The sequence below is a fragment of the Heterodontus francisci genome, chromosome 29 (assembly GCF_036365525.1).
Source record: "Heterodontus francisci isolate sHetFra1 chromosome 29, sHetFra1.hap1, whole genome shotgun sequence".
Taxonomy (NCBI): Eukaryota; Metazoa; Chordata; class Chondrichthyes; order Heterodontiformes; family Heterodontidae; genus Heterodontus; species Heterodontus francisci.
Genome location: NC_090399.1, coordinates 42,971,542 through 42,993,640, shown reverse-complemented (window position 1 = coordinate 42,993,640; position 22,099 = coordinate 42,971,542). Strand labels below are relative to the sequence as shown.

Sequence of the window (22,099 nt, the reverse complement as noted above, 5' to 3'; positions counted from 1 at the left end):
TTTATATCCTGATCAGTCGTGGGATTTGTATCCTGGATGATATTGGGGTTTATATCCTGATCAGTAGTGGGATTTGTATCCTGGATGATATTGGTATTTATATCCTGATCAGTAGTGGGATTTGTATCCTGGATGATATTGGTTTTTATATCCTGATCAGTAGTGGGATTTGTATCCTGGATAATATTGGGGTTTATATCCTGATCAGTGGTGGGATTTGTATCCTGGATGATATGTGGGTTTATATCCTGATCAGTCGTGGGATTTGTATCCTGGATAATATTGGGGTTTATATCCTGATCAGTCGTGGGATTTGTATCCTGGATCTTATTGGGTTTTATATCCTGATTAGTAGTTGGATTTGTATCCTGGATGATATTGGTGTTCACATCCTTCATGATGTTTTTTCTATCCTAGATGTTTATTGGGGTTTATATCTAGATGATATTCTGGATCATATCCTTCGTGATGTTGTGGTTTATATCCTGGATGATGTTGGTGTTTATATCCTGGGTAACATTAGGATTTATATCATGGATTGTATTACATTTTATATTCTGGGTGATAATGGGATATCTATCCTGGGTGATATTGGTGATAATATATCCTGTGCATTATTCAGATTATATCCTGAATGATATGGGGGATGATATCATGGGTGGCATTGGGGTTTATCTCCTGGGTGTTATACAGGTTATATCATGGATGATATAGGGGTTTATATCCTGGGGGATATTGGGGTTTATATCCTATGTGATATGGGAGATGATGTCCTGGGTGATATTGGGTATTATGTCCTGGGTGATATTGGAGTTTATATCCTATGTGATATGGGAGATGATGTCCTGGGTGATATTGGGTATTATGTCCTGGGTGATATTGAGGTTTATATCCTATGTGATATGGGAGATGATGTCCTGGGTGATATTGGGTATTATGTCCTGGGTGATATTGAGGTTTATATCCTATGTGATATGGGAGATGATGTCCTGGGTGATATTGGGTATTATGTCCTGGGTGATATTGGAGTTTATATCCTATGTGATATGGGAGATGATGTCCTGGGTGATATTGGGTATTATGTCCTGGGTGATATTGGAGTTTATATCCTATGTGATATGGCAGTTGATGTCCTGGGTGATATTGGGTATTATGTCCTGGGTGATATTGAGGTTTATATCCTATGTGATATGGGAGTTGATGTCCTGGGTGATATTGGGTATTATGTCCTGGGTGATATTGAGGTTTATATCCTATGTGATATGGGAGATGATGTCCTGGGTGATATTGGGTATTATGTCCTGGGTGATATTGGAGTTTATATCCTATGTGATATGGGAGATGATGTCCTGGGTGATATTGGGTATTATGTCCTGGGTGATATTGGAGTTTATATCCTATGTGATATGGGAGTTGATGTCCTGGGTGATATTGGGTATTATGTCCTGGGTGATATTGAGGTTTATATCCTATGTGATATGGGAGATGATGTCCTGGGTGATATTGGGTATTATGTCCTGGGTGATATTGGAGTTTATATCCTATGTGATATGGGAGATGATGTCCTGGGTGATATTGGGTATTATGTCCTGGGTGATATTGGAGTTTATATCCTATGTGATATGGGAGATGATGTCCTGGGTGATATTGGGTATTATGTCCTGGGTGATATTGGAGTTTATATCCTATGTGATATGGGAGATGATGTCCTGGGTGATATTGGGTATTATGTCCTGGGTGATATTGGAGTTTATATCCTATGTGATATGGGAGTTGATGTCCTGGGTGATATTGGGTATTATGTCCTGGGTGATATTGAGGTTTATATCCTATGTGATATGGGAGATGATGTCCTGGGTGATATTGGGTATTATGTCCTGGGTGATATTGGAGTTTATATCCTATGTGATATGGGAGATGATGTCCTGGGTGATATTGGGTATTATGTCCTGGGTGATATTGGAGTTTATATCCTATGTGATATGGGAGTTGATGTCCTGGGTGATATTGGGTATTATGTCCTGGGTGATATTGGAGTTTATATCCTATGTGATATGGGAGATGATGTCCTGGGTGATATTGGGTATTATGTCCTGGGTGATATTGGAGTTTATATCCTATGTGATATGGGAGTTGATGTCCTGGGTGATATTGGGTATTATGTCCTGGGTGATATTGAGGTTTATATCCTATGTGATATGGGAGATGATGTCCTGGGTGATATTGGGGTTTATATCCTATGTGATATGGGAGTTGATGTCCTGGGTGATATTGGGTATTATGTCCTGGGAGATATTGAGGTTTATATCCTATGTGATATGGGAGTTGATGTCCTGGGTGATATTGGGTATTATGTCCTGCGTGATATTGGGGTTTATATCCTGGATGTGATTGGGGTTTATGTCCTGGATGATAATAGGATTTATATTCTGGACGATATTGAGGTTTATATCTTGGGTGATATTGGTGTTTACATCCTGGGTGTTTAACAGGTTATATCCTGGATGATATAGGGGTTTATATCCTGGGTGATATTGGGAATTATTTCCTGGATGACATTGGAGTTTATATCCTGAATAATATTGGGATTTATATCCTGGATAATATTGGGATTTATATCCTGGATGGCTTTTGGGTTTATATCCTGGATGATGTTGGTGATTTTATCTTGGGTGACTTTGGGGTTCATATCCCAAGTGATATTGAGGTTTTATAATCCTTGGTGATATTTGGGTTTATACCTTGGATGCTCTTGGGGTTTATATACTGGATGACACTGGGGTTTATATCCTTGGTGATATTGGGGTTTGTATCCGAGATGATATTGCGAATTATATCCTGGGTGATATTGGGATTTATATCCTAGATGATATTGGGAATTATATACTGGATGATGATATTGTGGGTGATATTAGGGTTTATATCCTGGATGATGTTGGGAATTATATACTGGGTGATATTGGGATTTATATCCCAGATGATATTGGGAATTATATACTGGATGATGATATTGTGGGTGATATTAGGGTTTATATCCTGGATGATGTTGGGAATTATATACTGGGTGATATTGGGATTTATATCCCAGATGATATTGGGAATTATATACTGGATGATGATATTGTGGGTGATATTAGGGTTTATATCCTGGATGATGTTGGGAATTATATACTGGGTGATATTGGGATTTATATCCTGGGTGATATTGGGAATTTTCTCCTGGATGATATTGGTCTTTATCTCCTGGATGATATTTGGAATTATATGCCGGATGATACTGGAGGAATATCCTGGATGATATTGGGGATTACATCCAAGATGATATTGGTATTTTCATCCTGGTGATTTTGGGGTTTTTATCTCCTGGATGACATTCGGATTTATATCCTGGATGACATTGGGCTATTTATCCTGGGTGATGTTGGGGTTTCTGTCATGGATGATATTGGAAATTATATCCTGGATGATATTGGGATTTATATCTGAATGATTTTTTTTTGATCCTGGATGACATTGGGGTCTATCTCCTGGGTGAAATTGGGTTTTATATCCTGGGTGAAATTGAGATTTATATCCTGGATGACATTGGGATTTATGGCCTGAATGATATTTCCATTTATATCCTGTGTGATATTGGGGTTTATTGCCTGGGTGATATTAGGGTTGAGAGAATATTTAATAATTAGGGAATAGCTCTAAATAGCTGGCTTAGTAACTAAGGTAAGAGAGGTCTACAGTTTATTTTCATATATAGTAAGTCGTGGTTTTTAGGGAGTTCTGTGGTAACGAGGACCAGGGAAGAAGGGCCCTCGAGTAATAGATATTATTTGATATTAAGCATTTTCCAAAAGGTTTAATTTAAAGGGTTAAGTCATGGCAGGAGAGCTCAAAGCTGTGGTGTGCTCCTCACGCTCTATGTGGGAAGCCAGGAACAATTCTAGCGCCCGGGACCAGCATGTGTGCAGGAAATGTCTCCAGCTGCAGCTCCTGGAAGCCTGGGTTTCAGAGCTGAAGCAGCAGCTGGGGACACTGTGGAGCATCCGCGATGCAGAGAGTATCGTGGATAGCACGGATAGAGAGGTGGTCACACCGCAGGCTCAGACTGCACAGGCAGGAAGGGAATGGGTGACCACCAGGCAGAGCAAGAGGACTCGGCAGGCAGTTCAGGAATCTCCTGTGGCTGTTCCCCTGCAAAACAGATATACTGCTTTGGATACTGTTGGGGGGAATGGCCTCTCAGGGGAAAGCAGCAACAGCCCAATTCGTTGCACCACGGTTGGCTCTGCTGCACAGGGGAGGAGTAAAAATTGTGGGAATGCAATAGTTATAGGAGATTCAATTGTAAGGGGAATAGATAGGTGTTTCTGTGGCCGCAAATGAGACTCCAGGACGGTATGTTGCCTCCCTGGTGCTAGGGTCAAGGATGTCTCAGAGCGGTTACAGGACATTCTGAATGGGGAGGGTGAACAGCCAGTGGTCATGGTACACATTGGTACAAACGACGTAGGTAAAAAAGGGATGAGGTCCTAAAAGCAGAATATAGGGAGTTAGGAAGTAAGTTGAAAAGTAGGACCTCAAAGGTAGCGATCTCAGGATTACTACCAGTGCCACGTGCTAGTCAGAGTAGAAATAGCAGGATATATCGGATGAATACATGGTTGAAGAGATGGTGTGAGGGGGAGGGATTTAGATTCCTGGGACATTGGGACTGGTTCTGGGGGAGGTGGGACCAGTACAAACTGGACGGGTTACACCTGGGCAGGACCGGGACTGATGTCCTCGGGGGAGTATTTGCTAGAGTGGTTGGGGAGGGTTCAAACTAAAATGGCAGGGGGATGGGAACCTTTGCAAGGAGTCAGAGGAGGGGGGGATCAAAGACAAGAACAAAAGGCAATAAGGGGAATAAGAAAAGTAATAGGCAGAGAAATCAAGGGCCAGAATCAAACAGGGCCACAGTGAAAAATAGTGGGAAGGGGACAAGTAGTGTTAAAAAGACTTTGTGCTTTAACGTGCAGAGCATTCGCAATAAAGTGGATGAATTAATCATGCAAATAGATGTAAATGGGTATGATATAGTCGGAATTATGGAGACATGACTGCAGGGTGACCAGGGATGGGAAAATAACATCCATGGGTATTCAGTATTTAGGAGGGACAGACAAAAAGCAAAATGTGGTGGAGTTGCATTGCTGGTTAAAGAGGAAATTAACACAATAGTAAGGAAGGAAATTAGCTCTGATAATGTCGACTCTGTATGGGTAAAGCTGAGAAACATTAACGGGCAAAAATGGTTAGTGGGGTTGTATATAAACCCCTAAACTGTAGTGGTGATGTTGGGAATGGCATTAAATAGGAAATTAGAGATGCATGCGGTAAAGGAACATCTGTAATTATGCGTGACTTTAATCTGCATATAGATTGGGCAAATCAAATTAGTCACAATACCGTAGAGGAGGAATTCTTGGAGTGTATACGGAATGGTTTTCTGGACCAATACTTTGAGGAACCAACTAGAGAACAGACCATACTAGACTGGGTATTGCGTAATGAGAGAGGAATAATTGACAATCTAGTTGTGCAGGACCCCTTGGGGATGAGTGACCACAATATCATAGAATTCTTTATCAAGATGGAGAGTGACGTAGTTGATTCTGAGACAAGGGTCCTGAATCTTAATAAAGGAAACTACAAAAGTATGAGGCGCGAGTTGGCTATGCTGGATTGGGAAACGTTACTTAAAGGAATGACGGAGGAAAGGCAATGGCAAACATTCTAAGAACGCATGGATGAACTGCAGCAATTGTTTACTCCTGTTTGGTGCAAAAGTAAAACGGGAAAGGTAGCCAAACCATGGCTTACAAGGGAAATTAGAGATAGCAATGGATCCAAGGAAGAGGCATACAAATATGCCAGAAAAAAACAACAGACCTGAGGATTGGGAGCAGTTTAGAATTCAGCAAAGGAGGACCAAGGGATTGATTAAGAAGGGGAAAATAGAGTACGAGAGCAAGCTTGCGGGGAACATAAAAACTGACTGCAAAAGTTTCTATAGGTATGTGAAGAGAAAAAGATTGGTGAAGACAAATGTAGGTCCCTTACAGTCAGAAACAGGGGAATTTATTATGGGGAACAAAGAAATGGCTGACCAACTAAATGCATACTTTGGTTCTGTCTTCACAAGGGAGGACACAAATAACATACCAGAAATGTTGGGGAACACAGGGTTTAGTGAGAGGGAGGAACTGAAGGAAATCAATATTAGTAGATAAATGGTGTTGGGGAAATTGATGGGATTGAAGGCTGATAAATCTCCAGGGCCTGATTATCCACATCCCAGAGTACTTAAGGAAGTGGCCCTAGAAATAGTGGATGCATTGGTGGTCATCTTCCAAGGTTCTATAGACTCTGGAACAGTTCCTACAGATTGGAGGGTAGCTAATGTAACCCCACTATTTAAAAAGGGAGGTAGAGAGAAAACAGGGAATTATAGACCAGTCAGCCGGACGTCGGTAGTGGGGACGTAGTTATCAAGATTTTGTAGCAGAAAAGGTCGAGAACAGTGGTAGAATCGGGCAGAGTCAGCATGGATTTACGAAAGGGAAATCATGCTTGACAAATCTACGAGAATTCTACAAGGATGTGTAACTAGTAGAGTTGATGAGGGGGAGCCAGTGGATGTGGTTTATTTGGACTTTCAGAAGGCTTTCGACAAAGTCCCACATAAGAGATTAGTGTGTAAAATTAAAGCACATGGGATTGGGGGTAGTGTATTGCGACGGATAGAAAATTGGTTGACAGACAGGAAACAAAGAGTAGGAATAAATGGGTCTTTTTCCGAATGGCAGGCAGTCACTCGAGGGTACCACAGGGATCGGTGCTAGGACCCCAGCTATTCACAATATATATTAATGATTTAGATGAGGGAACTAAATGTAATATCTCCAAATTTGCAGATGACACAAAACTGGGTGGGAGGGTGAGTTGTGAGGAGGATGCAGAGAGGCTTCAGGGTGATTTGGACAAGTTAAGTGAGTGGACTAATGCATGGAAGATGCAGTATAATGTGGATACATGTGAGATTATCCACTTTGGTAGCAAAATCTGCAAGGCAGATTATTATCTAAATGGCTATAAACTGAGAGAGGGGAATATGCAGCGAGACCTGGGTGTTCTCGTACACCAGTCGCAGAAGGTAAGCATGCAGGTGCAACAGGTGGTAAAAAAGGCAAATGGTATGTTGGCCTTCATAGTGAGAGGATTCGAGTACAGGAGCAGGGATGTCTTGCTGCAACTATACAGGACCTTGGTGAGGCCACACCTGGAATATTGTATGCAGTTTTGGTCTACTTATCTGAGGAAGGATATTCCTGCTATAGAGGGAGTGCAGCGAAGGTTTACTAGACTGATTCCTGGGATGGCGGGACTGATGTATTAGGAGAGATTGAGTCGGTTAGGATTATATTCGCTGGAGTTCAGAAGAGTGCGGCGGATCTCACAGAAACCTATAAAATTCTAACAGGGTAGATGCAGGAAGGATGTTCCAGATGGGGGGGAATCCAGAACCAGGGGTCATAGTCTGAGGATACGGGGTAAACCTTTCTGGACTGAGATGAGGAGAAATTACTTCACCCAGAGATTGCTGAGCCCATGGAATTTGCTACCACAGAAAGCATTTGAGGCCAAAACATTGTATGTTTTCAAGAAGGACTTAGATATAGTCCTTGGGTCTAAAGGGATCAAAGGATATGGGGAAAAAGCGGGAACAGGTTACTGAGTTGGATGATCAGCCATGATCATAATGAATGGCGGAGCAGGCTCGGAGGGCTGAATGGCCTCCTCCTTCTCCTATTTGCTATGTTTCTATATCCTGGATGATATTGGGAATTATATCCTGGATGATATTGGGGTTTATATCCTGGATGACATTGGGGCTTATATCCTGGTTGATATTGAAATATTTATACTAGATGAGATTGCACTTTATATCCTGTGTGATATTGTGGTTGATATGTTGCATGATATTGGGAATTATATTCTGTGTGATATTGGGATTTATATCCTGGATGATACTGGGGATTATATCTTGGATTATATTGGGATTCATATCCTGGCAATAATGGGACATATATCCTGGATGATATTGGACTTCATATCCCGGGTGATATTGTGATTTATATCCTGTGAGATATCAGGATTTATATCCTGGATGATACTGGGGATTATATCCTGTGTGATATTGGCATTGATATCCTGGGTGACATTGGGGTTTATATCCCAGGCTATAATGGGATGATATCTTTGGTGATATTGGGGTTTGTGTCCTGGATGATATAAGGAATTATATCCTGGATGGTTTTGGGATTTATATCCTTGGTGATATTAGGCTTTATATCCTGGATGATATTGGGATTTATATCCTGGGTGATATTGAGGATTATATCCAAGATGATATTGGGCTTTATGTCCTGGATGATGTTGGTGCTTATAACATGGGTGATATTGGGGTTTTTATCTTGGGTGACTTTGGGATTTATATCCCATGGGATATTGGGGTTTTATATCCTTGGTGATAGCTGGGTTTATATCCTGTGTGAAATTGGAGTTTATATACTGGGTGACATTGGGGTTTATATTCTGGATGACTTTGGGGTTTCTCTCCTGGATGATGTTGGGGTTTCTATCATGGATGATGTTGGGAATTATATCTTGGGTGATATTAGAATTTATATCCTGGGTGATATTGGTGTTTATATCTTTGCTGATATTATAGTTTATATCCTGGATGATATTGGGATTTATATCCTGGGTGATATTGCCACTTGTATCGTGTGTGGTATTGGGCTTTATCTCCTGGGTGATATTGGGATTTATATCCTACATGATAGCTCCATTTATATCCTGGGTGATATTGAAATATATATACTAGATGGTATTGCACTTTATATCCTGCATGATATTGTGGTTGATATGCTGTTTGATATTATGATTTATATCCTTTTTGATATTGGGATTTATATCCTTGATGATATTGGAATTTATATCCTGGATTATATTGGGGTTTATATCCTTGGTGGTACTGGGGATTATATCCTGAGCAATTATGGGAATATATCCTGCGTGTTATTGTGATTGATATGCTGTGTGATATTGAGGTTTATACCCCCGGCGATAATGGGATCATATCTTTGGTGATATTAAGGTTTAAATTCTGGATGAAATTGTTGTTAAATGCTGTCTGATATTAGATTCTGTTAGGTTTTTATTCTTGACTATATTAGGTTCCTTTCCTGGATGTTTATCCTAACTGATTTTTTTCAGGTTTTTATTCTGGATTATATTGGGATAACATCCTGGATGATCTGGTGTTACCTGGGATGATCATGTCACTGCGTCGATCGTATAGCGTCCCTAGTCGGAGAGATCTCCCAAGAGTTGGCATTTCAATGATGTCTTTGCCTCCTTCAGCCATTGCACCAGGTTTGTTTATGTCCTGGCCAGAAATGGTCTCTGATATGGAGAAGGACAGTGAATTAGATACAACTGATTTCTGACTAATTACTACATTAATACTGGAGCTAGGCCCGGCAAGGTGAGAGTGACTGCCCTTGACTAGATGTGGCATCAAAGGAACCCTAGCAAAATTGAAGTCAATGAGAATCAGAGAAAATTCTCCACTAGTTGGAGTCATACCTGGCACAAAGGAAGATAGTTATTGGAGGCCAATCATCTTAGCCCCAGGGTATCACTGCAGGAGTTCCTCAGGGTAGTGTCCGAGGCCCAACCATCTTCAGCTGCTTCCTCAATGACCTTCCCTCCATCATAAGGTCCGAAGTGGGGATGCAAGACCTAGACAACATTGAGGCTTGGGCTGATAAGTAGCAAGTAACATTTGCGCCACACAGGTCCAAGGCAATGACCATCTCCAGCTAGAGAGAATCTAACCATTTCCCCTCGACATTCAACAGCTTTACCCTCGCTGAATCCCCCACCATCAACATCCTGGGGGGTTACCATTGACCAGAAACTCAACTGGACCAGCCATGTAAATAATGTGGCTATAAGAGCAGGTCAGAGGCTAGGAATTCTGCGATGAGTAACTCACCTCCTGACTCCCTAATGCCTGTCCACCATCTACAAGGCACAAGTCAAGAATGTGATGGAATACTCTCAACTTGGCTGGGTGGGAGCAGCTCCAACAACACTCAAGAAGCTCGACACCATCCAGGATAAAGCAGCCCACTTGATTGGCACCTCATTCACCACCTTAAACATTCACCCCCTCCACGACCAGTGCACAGTGGCAGCAATGTTTACCATCTTCAAGTTGTACTGCAGCAATGCACCAAGGCTCCTTTACCAACACCTTCCAAACCTTTCACCTCTACCGCCTAGAAGAACAAGGGCAGCAGGCGTAGGGGAATATCACCATCTTCAAGTTCACCTCCAAGCCACACACCATCCTGACTTCGAACTATATTGCCATACCTTCACTGTCACTGTGTCAAAATCCTGGAACACCCTTCCTAACAGCATTGTGGGTGTACTTACCCCATATAGACTGCAGCAGTTTAAGAAGGCAGCTCACCACCACCTTCTCAAGGGCAATTAGAGATGGGCAACAAATACCGGCCTCGTCAGCGATACCCACATCCCAAAGACAAATTGAAAAGACTCCAAACCATTCAGAATTAGAATAATCCCTTCCAACCAATCCAGATCAGGATCTACATTCCAAACCAATCAAGAACTGGATCTCCATTTTCAACCAATCGGGAGAGACAGACAGACAGACAGAGGTGTTGAAACATCTTTAAATTCCAGGTGCATCAGGGTATTTGTTCGGCGTATAAGTTAGCAAGTTAAATTTGACGAGTTTCCGAAGCGCACAAAGCAGAAGGAGAAAACACAGGAATCACCTGACTTATTGCATGATGATGACTCAAAACCAAGCAATTACAGCCTATAACTATCTGGAGTTTAGACGAATGAGGTATGATCATATTGAAACATACACAATTCTGAAGGGGTTTGACAGGGAAGACACTGAGGGGATGCTTCCACTGGCTGGGAATCAAGACCATGGGGGCAAAGTCTCAGGGTAAGGGCTCAATCATTTAGGACTGAGATGAGGATAAATTTCTTCACTCAGTGGGTTACTAATCTTTGGAATTATTTACCCCAGAGGGTGGTGGATGCTCCATTACTGAGTATATTCAAGATTGAGATTGATTATTGATCTCTCAGGAAATCAGCATATGGGGAGGGGCGGGAAAGAGTGGGGTTGAGCCATGATCATAGTGAATGGTTGAGCAGGCTTGAGAGGCAGAATGGTCTACTCCTGCTCCTATTTCTTATATTTCTATATTGTTAAAGAAGACATGTGCCCCGTGTCACAAGACAGAGGCAGAAAGAAACACAGAGAGATGCCAAGGCAGAGACAGACAGACAGACAGAGGGAGAGAGAGATAGACAGAGACAGTTGAGAGAGTTAATGACAGTTTGAGAACTGCACAGACTGATAGTGAAGACTTATCTCTGCTCGCTGAGACCTGTTGTAGTTGTTGCAGACACACCTGGTATTCTGGAAAATCAAATATCTCAACTCAGATTTGGACATCAAAACCCCCGAAGGACTCATTGGGATCACCAAGTTCTTCAAGGTAATAGTTTTGTACACACTCTCACACACACTCACACTCTCCCGGAAAGGAGAGGTTCCCTCTTTAAACATGCTCCCTCTATAAACATGCTGCCCAATGGAGGGACTCCCTCTATAAACAGGTTCCTTGACAGAGAGACTCCTTTTTATAGCTCTTACTATCTGTTGTTCACTTATTGCTGTTCTTTGTAGCTCTCCTATTTGCCAGGATCTGTGATTTTTTTTTGTATTCCATTTATTTTTATGTTGCCTCTTACCTCTTTAGTCATCTGTGGTTGTTTTCATTTTGGCAAGCAAAACTGCTGCTCTTCAGGATTAGAAACTAGTTCTGTATCACATTAAATTATTTGTTTTTGAAAAGCATCCAGTGATCTTCTATCTTTTTTACTGATTAACAGACTAGACCAGTTTACTGTGGACAGTCTCTGTCTCATCCCATTGAAGTCAGGCTTACCTAAATCTAGATTCTTGGTAGCCGTTCCATATTTCTCCTTTTCAAACACTACATTGAACTCGATAATATTATTCTTTTGCAGCACAGAATGAGGTCATGCAGCCCATCATGTCTGTGCCAGTTCTCTGCAAGAGCAACTCACCTAGTCCCACATCCCTGCCTTTTCCCCATAGCTCTGCAAATGTTTGCTCTTCAGATAATTATCAATTGTCTTTTGAAAGTCACAAATGAATCTGTCTCCATCACACTCTCAGGCACCACATTCCAGATCCTAACCACTCGCTGCATAAAAATGTTTTGCTCATGTCGCCAATCACCTTGAATCAATGTCCTCTGGTTCTTGGCCAATGCGGACAGTTTCTCTCTACTCTGTCCAGGCCCTTCATGATTTTGAACACCTCAAAATAATCTCCTCTCAACCTTCTCTAAGGAGAACAATCTATTTCCAAAACTAAAGTTCCTTACCCTTGGAACCATTCTCGAAAATCTTTTCTGCACCCTCTCTAATGCATTCACATACTTCCTAAAGTGTGGTGCCCAGAATTGTACACAATACTCCAGTTGGGGCCAAATCAGTGTTTCATACAGGTTTATCATAACTTCCTTGCCTTTGTAATCTATTTATAAATCCCAGGATACTGTATGCTTTATTAACCACTTTCTCAACCTGCAACAATTTGTGCACATATACTCCCAGGTGCCTCTGCTCCTGCACCCCTTTAGAATTGTACCCACTGATTTATATTACCTCTCCTCATTCTTCCTACCAACATGAATCACTTCACACTTCTCTGCATTAAATTGCATCTGCCACTTGTCCGCCCATTCCACCAAACTGTCTATGTCCTCTTGAAGTTCATCACTATCCTCCTCACAGTTCACAATATTTCCAAGTTTTGTGCCACTCGCACATTTTGAAATTGTGCCCTGCACACCAAAGTCTAGGTCATTAATACAGATCAAGAAAAGTAGGGGTCCTAATATTGACCCCAGGGGAACCCCCACTGTATCTCTTCCTCCAGTCCAAAGACAACCATTTACCACAAGTCTTTGTTTCCTGTCACTCAGCCAACTTCCTGTCCATGCTGCGACTGTCCCATTTATTCCATGATCTCTAACTTGCTGAGAAGCCTGTTATCTGACACTTTATCAACACCTTTTGGAAGTCCAAGTGCACCACATCGGCTGCATTACTCGCATCAATGCTCTACGTTATCTCATCAGAATTCTCAAGCAAGTTAGTTGTAAAAAAAATTTTGCCCTTAACAAATCCATGCTGGTTTCCAAGTGACTGTTAATTTTGTCCCTAATTATTTTTTCTAAAAGCTTTCCCACCACTGAGGTTAAATTGACTGGCCTGTAGTTGCTGGGCTTATCCTTACACCTTTTTTTGAACAAGGATGTAACATTTGCAAATCCCCAGTCCTCTAGCACCATCCCTGTACCTAAAGAGGATTGGAATATGGCCAGCATCTCCTCAATCTCCACTCTTACTTCCCTCAGTATCCTTGAATACATCTCATCTGGCCCTGATAATTTATCATCTTTACAGCCAACCTATCTAATACCGCTTCTTTACCAATTTTTAGCCCATCTAGTGTCTCAATTACTTCCTCTTTCACTACGACTTCGGCAGCATCTTCTTCCTTGGTACAAAGTATACAGATACAAAGTATACATTTAATACGTCAGTCATGCCCCCTGTCTCCACGCATAAATTCCCTTTTTGGTCCCACTTCTCTTTTTTACCACTGTGTCACTATTTAGGTGCCTATGGAAGACCTTTGGATTCCTCTTACGTTAGCCACGTGTCTCTTTTCATACTCTCTCTTCGCTCCTCTTCTTTGTTTTTTCAGTTCCCTTCAGTATCTCAGATATTCAGCTTGGTTCTCAATTATAATATCCATCAGACATCTGTCTTATGCACCCTTTTTCTGTTTCATCATACTTTTCATCTCTTTTGTCATCCAGGGAGTTCCGAACTTGTTTGCCCTACCTTTGCCCCTCGTGGAAATGTACCTTGACTGTACCCAAACTATCTCCACTTTAAAGGCAGCCCATTGTTCATTTACAATTTTGCCTGCCAACCTTTGTCTGCCAACAGAGGGAGTGCTGCCCCGCCGGAGGTCAGCACAGATGGAGCCCCCCCGTCCGGGAGCCTGTTCAAAGAGGAAGCCCCCCCACCAACCCCCCCATCAGGGAGCCTGTTCAAAGAGGGAGCCCACCCTCCCCATCAGGGAGCCTGTTCAAAGAGGGAGACCCCCCCCACCGTCCGGGAGCCTGTTCAAAGAGGGAGCCCCCCCCCCCCACCATCAGGGAGCCTGTTCAAAGAGGGAGCCCCCCCCCACCCCCAATCAGGGAGCCTGTTCAAAGAGGGAGCCACCCCCCTCTGTCAGGGAGCCTGTTTCACAGAATCACCGTAGCACAGAACAGTTACAGCACAGAAGGCGGCCATTTAGTCCCAAATGTTCATGGCAGCTCTCTACGAGAGCAACTCACCTAGTCCCACTCCCGCTCTTCTTCTCCAAATTTTTTTCTCTTCAGATAATTATTGAATCTACTTTTGAAGACCTTGATTGGACCTGCATTCCAGATCCTAATCACTTGCTGGGTTATACCGTTTGTCCCCATATCACCACTGCTTCTTTTCCCAGTCACCTTGAATCAATGTCCACTGGTTCTCAATCCTTCAACCAGTGGGAGTTTCTCCCTACCTACTCTGTCCAGGCCCCTCATGATGTTGAACACCTCTATCAAATCTCCTCTTAATCTTCTTTTCTCTAAATAGAACAGCCCCAGCTTCTCCAATCTCTCCTTATCCATAGAACCTTTTCTAATGCCTTCATAGCCTTCCAAAAGGATGATGCCCATAACTGGACATAATACTCCAGTTGAGGCTGAACCAGTGTTTTATTAAGGTTGACTATAACTTCCTTGCTTTTGTACTCTATGCTTCTATTTATAAAGCCTAGGATCCTGTATTCCTTATTAACCACTCTCAACCTACGGTCAGAGTCATTAATGGCATAGAAGGAGGCCATACAGCCCCTCAGGTCCATACCTACCCTATCACCTTCAACAATCTGTGTACATATACCCCCAGGTGCCTCTGCTGCTGCACCTCCTTTAGAATTGAATCCCCTTTATTTTATATTGCTGTTCCTCACTTCTCATACCAAAACAAATCACTCTCACATCTCTGCATTAAATTGCATCTGCCACTTGTCTGCTCATTTCACCAGACTGTCTATGTCCTCTTGAAGTTTATCACTATCCTCCTCACAGTTCACAAGACTACCAGGTTTTGTGTCATCTGCACATTTTCAAATTGTGTTCTGTTCACCAAAGTTGAGGTCATTAATGTAGATCAAGGAAAGCAGAGGTCACCACACAGACCCCTGGGGTACCCCACTATATAACTTCCTCCAGTCCGAAAAACAACCATTCATAACTACTACCTGTTTCCTGTCACTCAGCCAATTATGTATCCATGCTGTTACTGTCCCTTTTATACCGTGGGCTCTAACTTTACTGACAAGTCTAATATGTGGTACTTTATCAAAAGCCTTTTGGAAGTCCATATACACTACATCAACCTCATTTCCCTGATCAACCCTTTCTGATACCTCATCAAAAACTCAAGCAAGTTAGTTAAAAACAATTTGTCCCAAATTATGGTTTCTAAAAGCTTTCCTACCAAGGTTAAACTGACTGGCCTGTAGTTGTACAAGTATGTAACATCTGTAATTTCCCAGTCCTCTGACACCACCCCTGTATCTAAGGAGGACTGGAAGATTATGGCCAGTGTCTCCTCAATTTCTAGCCTTACTTCTCTCAGTATCCTCAGTACATCTCATCCGGTACTGGTGACATATCAACACAAGTACAGCCAGCTTATCTAATACCTACTCTTTGTCCATTTTTAGCCCATCCAGAGTCTCAACTACCACCTCTTTCACAATGACTTGGGCAGCATCTTCTTTCTTGGTAAAGACAGATGCTAAATATGCAATTAGCACTTCAGCCATACCCTCTGCCTTCATGCGTAGGTCCCTTTTAGGTCCCTAATCGGTCCCCTCCTCCTTTTACCAATCTTTTAGTATTTATATGCCTGCAGAATACTATTGGATTCCCTTTTGTCTTAGCTTCCAGTCCCTTCTCATACTCTCTCTTTACTTCTCAGTTTTTTTTTTCACTTCCCCTCTGGACCTTCTATATTCAGCCTGGTTCTCAACTGTATTGCCCACCTGACACCTGTCATTTGCACGATTTTTCTGCTTCATCTTATTTTCTACCTCTTTTGTCATCCAGGGAGCTCTGGATTTGTTTGCCCTACCTTTCTCCCTCATGGGAATATATCTTGACAGTACCCAAACTATCTCATCTTTAAAGGCAGCCATTCTTCAGTTACAGTTTTGCCTGCCAATGTGTGATTCCAGTTTATAAGGCCATAAGAACTAGGAGCAGGAGCAGGCAATTCAGCCCCTCGAGCCTGCTCCACCATTCAATACGATCATGGCTGATCTCATCTTGGCCTCAGCTCCACTTTCCTGCCCGTTCTCCATAACCCATCAACCCATTACTAATTGAAAATGTGTCTATCTCCTCCTTAAATTCATTAAATGTCCTGGCATCCACCGCACTCTGAGCTTGCCTGAGCATACCGCAGTTTGCCTGAGCCAGATCTGTTCTCACCACATTGAAGTTGGCCTTCCCCTAATAAATTATTTTTACTTTGAATTTCTCCTTTTCCTTAATCAGCCTTATCTTTATGATACTATGATCACTGTCCCCTAAATGTTCCCCGACAAGGAATAAAGGCTAAAGCTTATTTCTTACAAAACAAGCTGTTCATTGCTTTTTCACAGTTGCAAAACTAACTTTTAAATAATAAAACCCCACTCTTCTTCCTCCCCGCCTGTGCTGCTGAGCCACCCGTGGTGCCTCAGACTTTGCTCTGGCTGCACTCCCCCAAGGAACCATCGCTGTCACCAGTATCCAAAACGGAAAACGATTAGCAAGCAAGATAAACTCAGGGAACTCCTGCACTGCCTGTCTGGCAGTCACCTATTCCCACTCAGCCTGCATTTTCCTAACCTGCAGTGTGACCACCTCCCTAAACGTGCTATCCACATAGTTCTCTGTCTTGCGGATGCTAAACCTGGAACTTGGGCTTCTGCAGCCGGTGAAACTTCCTGCAGATGTGTTAGTGACTTCCCACATACCGCAGGAAGTACATTCCACTTGACCAAGCTGACCTGCTTTGAAATTGGGTGACAGATTTAATTGGCCACTGATTTCTCATTGTACTTCCTGTTCAACTGTTCACATCTAGTCAGACAGATATCTGAATAGTAACTGAGCAGCGGGGTGACTACTTGAGGCAATACTGAATATTACCCTTTGGAGGGTTGAAGAACTTTGAGGGAGGGAGGCAGGGCGGTGGGGGGGAACCAAGACACCGAATCTGCTATTGGGATATGATTCTGGGCCTTGCTGGTACAGTTGTGGTTTGCACTCTGAGTGTCACTGATATGCTCGATGTGGGGGTTTTATTCGAAGTGTGGAGGAAACAGTCTCTTCTCGGAAGAAGCTGGACAGCAGCCAGTGAACAGGCTCTGCACTGTGATTGGGGACGTGGAACAGAATTGTGCTGTCCTCACTGGGCAGGATTCAGACCCTGATACACAGCTAATAAAGGAAAGGATTCCATCTGCCTTCTTAACCATCTTATCAATCTGTCCTGCTACCTTCAGGGATCTGTGGACATTCACTCCAAGGTCCCTCACTTCCTCTTCAGGGTGTTTAAAAAAAAATTCATTCATGGGATGTGGGCATCGCTGGCAATGCCAGCATTTATTGCCCATCTTTAATTGCCCTTGACAAGGTGAGCTGCCTTCTTGAACCGCTGCAGTCCATGTGGTGTAGGTACACCCACAATGCTGTTAGGAAGGGAGTTCCAGGATTTTGACCCAGTGACAGTGAAGGAATGGTGATATAGTTCCAAGTCAGGATGCTGTGTGGCTTGGAAAGGAACTTGCAGGTGGTGGCATTCCCATGCATCTGCTGCCCTTGTCCTTCTCGGTGGTAGAGGTCGCGAGTTTGGAAGGTACTGTCTAAGGAGCCTTGGTGCGTTGCTGCAGTGCATCTTGCAGATGGTACACACACTGTTGTCACTGTGCGTCCGTGATGGAGGGAGTGAATGTTTGTAGATGGGGTGTCAATCAAGTGGGCTGCTTTGTCCCAGATGCTGTCGAGCTTCTTGAGTGTTGTTGGAGCTGCACCCATCCAGTCAATTGGAGAGTATTCCATCACACTCCTGAATTGTGCCTTGTAGATGGTGGACAGGCTTTGGGGAGGTGAGTTATTTGCCACACAATTCATAGCTTCTGACCTGCTCTTGTAGCCACAGTATTTATATTAGAACTAGAATTAGAATTAGAACATTACAGCGCAGTACAGGCCCTTCGGCCCTCGATGCGCCGACCTGTGAAACCATCTGACTTACACTATTCCATTTTCATCCATATGTCTATCCAATTACCACTTAAATGCCCTTAAAGTTGGCGAGTCTACTACTGTTGCAGGCAGGGCGTTCCACGCCCCTACTACTCTCTGAGTAAAGAAACTACCTCTGACATCTGTCCTATATCTATCACCCCTCAACTTAAAGCTATGTCCCCTCGTGTTTGCCATCACCATCTGAGGAAAAAGACTCTCACTATCCACCCTATCTAACCCTCTGATTATCTTATATGTCTCTATTAAGTCACCTCTCCTCCTCCTTCTCTCCAACGAAACCAACCTCAAGTCCCTCAGCCTTTCCTCGTAAGACCTTCCCTCCATACCAGACAACATCCTAGTAAATCTCCTCTGCACCCTTTCCAAAGCTTCCACATCCTTCCTATAATGCGGTGACCAGAACTGCACGCAATACTCCAGGTGCGGTCTCACCAGAGTTTTGTACAGCTGCATCATGACCTCGTGGCTCCGAAACTCGATCCCCCTACTAATAAAAGCTAACACACCATATGCCTTCTTAACAGCCCTATTAACCTGGGTAGCAACTTTCAGGGATTTATGTACCTGGACACCAAGATCTCTCTGTTCATCTACACTACCAAGAATCTTCCCATTAGCCCAGTACTCGGCATTCCTGTTACTCCTTCCAAAGTGCATCACCTCACACTTTTCCGCATTAAACTCCATTTGCCATCTCTCAGCCCAGCTCTGCAGCCTATCTATGTCCTTCTGTACCCTACAACATCCTTCGGCACTATCCACAACTCCACCGACCTTAGTGTCATCCGCAAATTTACTAACCCACCCTTCTACACCCTCTTCCAGGTCATTTATAAAAATGACAAACAGCAGTGGCCCCAAAACAGATCCTTGCGGTACACCACTAGTAACTAAACTCCAGGATGAACATTTGCCATCAACCACCACCCTCTGTCTTCTTTCAGCTAGCCAATTTCTGATCCAAAGCTCTAAATCACCTTCAACCCCATACTTCCGTATTTTCTGCAATAGCCTACCGTGGGGAACCTTATCAAACGCCTTACTGAAATCCTTATCCACCACATCCACTGCTTTACCCTCATCCACCTGTTTGGTCACCTTCTCGAAAAACTCAGTAAGGTTTGTGAGGCACGACCTACCCGTCACAAAACCTGTCACATCTCATCGGAGAGACTACTACTTTGGGTCCCATCCCCCTGCAAGACTAGTTTAAACCCTCCTGAGCAGTACCAGCAAACCTCCCCGCAAGGATATTGGTCCCCTTCCAGTTCAGATGCAACCCGTCCCTCTTGTGCAGGTCACCTCTGCACCAGTAAAGATCCCAATGGTCCAAGTAGTTGAAGCCATCCCACCTGCACCAGCTCTTCAGCCACGCATTCATTTGCCTTATCCTGCTATTCCTACCCTCACTAGCACGTGGCACAGGGAGTAATCCTGAGATTACAACCCTAGAGGTCCTGCTTTTTAATCTTCTGCCTAACTCCGATATTCACTTTGCAGGACCTCATCTCTCTTCCTGCCTATGTCGTTAGTACCAATATGGACCATGACCTCTGGCTGCTCACCCTCCCCTTTCAGAATGCCCTGTGCCCACTCAGAGACATTCTTGACCCTGGAACCAGGAAGACAACACACCATCCTGGATTGTCGCTCCTGGCCACAGAAACGCATATCTGTGCCCCTGACTATTGAGTCTCCTATCACTACCGCTCGCCTACACTTTGACCTTCCCTGCTGTACAACAGAGCCAGTCGTGGTGCCATTGACCTGGTTGCTGCTGCTGCTTTCCCGTGAGAGACCATTCCCCCCCAACAGTATCCAAAACAGCAAACTTATTATTGAGGGGACTAGCCACAGGGGACTCCTGCACTACCTGCCTGCCCCTCCTGGTGGTCACCCATCTATCTGGCTGAACCTGCAGTGTGACCACCTCCCTGAAACTCTCTGATACTTTCTGACTCCTGTATGCTCCTCAGTGAGTCCAACTGCTGCTCCAACCGATCTGAAAGGAGCCACAGCTGGACACACTTCCTACAAACATAGTCGTCAGGGACATTTGACTTCTCCCTGATCTCCCACATTTCACAGGAGGAGCATATTACCCCACCGACTGCCATTTCCACCCGTCGCTTTACTTCTGGCTTAAAAGACAGAAATTGGGAATGAAAAAACCAAGCCTTACCTGGTCAATACTCACCCTCGTCACTGAAGCCTGACATACGCCAAAGCCCACACTTTGACCAGCAGCACTGCGACCTTTCAGCCCCTCCCAAAGATGGCCACTCTCGGATCTTTAATCGCGCTTTCGGATTTTACCTCAGGGAAGAAGCCGTTGTCGATGTGAGTCGCTGACGCCAGGAATCTCCAACTCGGGGATCCGCCGATCCCGGGCCCTTCATTTGTGGCTACTCCAGTTTAGTTTCTGGTCAATGGTAACCCCCAGGATGTTGATAGTGGGGGATTCAGTCAAGGAGTGGTGGTTAGATTCTCTCTTGTTGGAGGTGGTCATTGCCTGGCACTTGTGTGGCGCGAATGTTACTTGCCACCTATCAGCCCAAGCCTGGATATTGTCCAGGTCTTGCTGCATTTCTACACAGACTGCTTCAGTATCTGAGGAGTTGCGAATGGTGCTGAACATTGTGCAATCATCAGCGAACATCCCCACTTCTGACCTTATGATTGAAGGGAGGTCATTGATGAAGCAGCTGAAGATGGTTGGGCCTAGGACACTACTTTGGAGAAACTCCTGCAGTGGTCTTCTGAGACTGAGATTATGGACCTCCAACAGCCACAACAATCTTCCTTTGTGCTGGGTACAGTTCCAACCAGTGGAGAGTTTCGCCAGATTCCCACTGACTTCCGTTTTGCTCAGTCTCCTTGATGCCATATTTGGTAAAATGCTGTCTTGATTTCAAAGGCAGTCACTCACTTCTCTTCTTGAGTTCAGCCCTTCTGTCCATGTTTGAACCAAGGCTGGAGTAAGGTTAGGAGTTCACAGTCACTGGCAGAACACAAACTGAGTGTCACTGAGCAGATTATTGCTAAGCGACTGCCGCTTGATAGCACTATCGATGACACCTTCCATCACTTTACTGATGATCGAGAGTAGACTGATGAGGCCGTAATTGGCCAGGTTGCACTTGTCCTGCTTTGTGTGTACAGGGCAATTTTCCATATTGCAGGGTAGATGCCAGTGTTGCAGCTGTACTGGAACAGCTTGGTTAGGGGCGTGGAAACTTCTGGAGCACAGGTCTTCAGTACTATTGCTGGAATATTGTCAGGGCCCATAGTCCACAGGGCAAAGTGTAAAGTCAGCAGTTTGAACAGTATTTCAGGGCAATGAAAACCCTGAAAGAACTTCTTCCACCACAGTCCAATGCCCAGCCTTTCCAACATTCACCCAACAACCCTGTTCCAACACCCAGTATTAAACCACTGGTTAAAAAAAAACTATACACAGAAAT

The 22,099-nt window shown here is 43.7% G+C and overlaps 1 protein-coding gene and 1 pseudogene across 3 annotated transcripts in view; both read right to left on the bottom strand.

Annotated features, from left to right (window-relative positions):
* Nucleotides 1-22,099, bottom strand: part of LOC137345807 (zinc-binding protein A33-like) — a 213,515-nt pseudogene that overhangs the window by 167,981 nt on the left and 23,435 nt on the right.
* LOC137346253 (uncharacterized) overlaps nt 1-22,099 on the bottom strand; it is a 144,076-nt gene that overhangs the window by 121,486 nt on the left and 491 nt on the right. The window contains exons 1-3 of one of the 3 annotated variants that reach the window (XM_068009705.1): nt 20,833-21,343; nt 9,691-9,846; nt 9,370-9,507 (exon numbers count right to left, since the gene is read on the bottom strand). In XM_068009705.1, coding sequence (XP_067865806.1) covers nt 9,370-9,469 — 100 coding nt within the window. In that variant the 5' untranslated portion in view covers nt 9,470-9,507; nt 9,691-9,846; nt 20,833-21,343. Of the gene's footprint in view, nt 1-9,369; nt 9,508-9,690; nt 9,847-20,832; nt 21,344-22,099 lie in introns of those variants that run through there. The other 2 variants (XM_068009704.1, XM_068009703.1) reach the window with 2 other exon arrangements.